Source organism: Nothoprocta perdicaria, unplaced genomic scaffold (genome assembly GCF_003342845.1).
Source record: "Nothoprocta perdicaria isolate Ctin4 unplaced genomic scaffold, notPer1 scaffold_398, whole genome shotgun sequence".
In the NCBI taxonomy this organism is placed as follows: domain Eukaryota; kingdom Metazoa; phylum Chordata; class Aves; order Tinamiformes; family Tinamidae; genus Nothoprocta; species Nothoprocta perdicaria.
Genome location: NW_020455641.1, coordinates 389,718 through 391,598, shown reverse-complemented (window position 1 = coordinate 391,598; position 1,881 = coordinate 389,718). Strand labels below are relative to the sequence as shown.

The window sequence follows — 1,881 nt, the reverse complement described above, 5'->3', positions numbered from 1 at the left end:
GCTTGCACAAGTGCTCGGTGTTTGCACGGGCATTGCCCAGCTTGCACAAGTTCCCTGGAGCTTGCACAAGTGCTCGGTGTTTGCACGGGCATTGCTCAGCTTGCACAAGTGCCCTGGAGCTTGCACAAGTGCTCGGTGTTTGCACGTGCATTGCCCAGCTTGCACAAGTGCCCTGGAGCTTGCACAAGGGCTCGGGGCTTGCACGGGCATTGCCCAGCTTGCACAAGTGCCCTGGTGCTTGCACAAGGGCTCGGTGTTTGCACGGGCATTGCCCAGCTTGCACAAGTGCCCTGGTGCTTGCACAAGTGCTCGGTTTTTGCACAAGTGCTCGGTGTTTGCATGGGCATTGCTCAGCTTGCACAAGTGCCCTGGTGCTTGCACAAGTGCTCGGTGTTTGCACGGGCATTGCCCAGCTTGCACAAGTGCCCTGGTGCTTGCACAAGGGCTCGGTGTTTGCACAAGTGCTCGGTGTTTGCATGGGCATTGCCCAGCTTGCACAAGTGCCCTGGTGCTTGCACAAGTGCTCGGGGCTTGCACGGGCACCGCCCAGCTTGCACAGGGCTCCCGGTGCTCCCATTGGCACCCTGCCCTTGCAGCACCCAACACTCACAGGGCACCCAGGCCCTTGCCCAGACCCCGGCGCCCCCACCTCCCCCCCGCCGCGGGGCTGGCCGGGGGCCCCGCTGCCCCGCACCCCCGCCGTGCCCGCGTCCCCACCTTGCGGATGGGCGCGTCGGGGCGGGCGCCGCTGCGCAGCGCCAGCGCCAGCCCGAAGTCGCCGATGGCGCAGGAGCCGTCGTCGCGCACCAGCACGTTGCGGCTGCTCAGGTCGCGGTGCGCCACGCTCGGCTTGTAGAGGCCTGGGGCCGGGGCGTGAGCGGCGCGGTGCCCGCGGGGCGCCCGCCGCGCCGTGCCGTGCCCGCGCTCACCGTCGCGCCACAGCTCCTGGTGCAGGAAGGCCAGGCCGCGCGCCAGCGAGAGTGCCAGGCGCAGGCTGCCCGCCCACGTGCCCACGTGCTGCCGCAGGAAGCGCCGCAGGGAGCCCTGCGGACACGGCGGGGCGCGTGGCGCGCGGGAACGGGGCGCCCGCGGGTGCACGGAGCACCCATTGCGCCCTGCGGCACCCAGGGCACATGCAGGGGCACCCACTGCTCCCATTGCACCCATGTAGCACCCCACGCACATGCAGGAGCACCCGGAGCACCCATTGCACCCATTGCACCCTGCGGCACCCAGGGCACGTGCAGGGGCACCCACTGCACCCATTGCACCCATGTAGCACCCCATGCACACGCAGGAGTTCCCACTGCACCCATTGCACCCTGCAGCACCCCAATCTGGAAGGAGTTCCCACTGCACCCATTGCACCCTGCGGCACCCAGGGCACATGCAGGAGCACCCGGAGCACCCATTGCACCCATTGCGCCCTGCGGCACCCAGGGCACGTGCAGGGGCACCCACTGCACCCATTGCACCCATGTAGCACCCCACGCACACGCAGGAGCACCCAGAGCACCCATTGCAGCCCATGCACATGAAGGAGTTCCCACTGCACCCATTGCACCCTGCGGCACCCAGGGCACATGCAGGGGCACCCACTGCACCCATTGCACCCATGTAGCACCCCACACACACGCAGGAGCACCCGGAGCACCCATTGCACCCCATGCACACGCAGGAGTTCCCACCGCACCCATTGCACCCTGCAGCACCCCACGCACACGCAGGAGCACTGGAGCACCCATCGCACCCCATGCACATGCAGGGGCACCCGAAGCCCTCGTTGCACCCTCGCCCCGCGGGCACTCACGGCCGGGTAGAGCTGCAGCAGCAGCAGGCCGCCGCGGGCGCGGGGCCCGGCGCGCCGCGCGCCCAGCAGCC

General features: G+C 68.7%; 1 protein-coding gene across 1 annotated transcript in view; it reads right to left on the bottom strand.

The window, feature by feature from the left end:
• AMHR2 (anti-Mullerian hormone receptor type 2) overlaps window positions 1-1,881 on the bottom strand; it is a 7,963-nt gene that overhangs the window by 1,862 nt on the left and 4,220 nt on the right. Inside the window, exons 6-8 of the mRNA XM_026045103.1 lie at window positions 1,811-1,879; window positions 930-1,044; window positions 718-860 (exon numbers count right to left, since the gene is read on the bottom strand). Coding sequence (XP_025900888.1) covers window positions 718-860; window positions 930-1,044; window positions 1,811-1,879 — 327 coding nt within the window. The remainder of the gene's footprint in view (window positions 1-717; window positions 861-929; window positions 1,045-1,810; window positions 1,880-1,881) is intronic.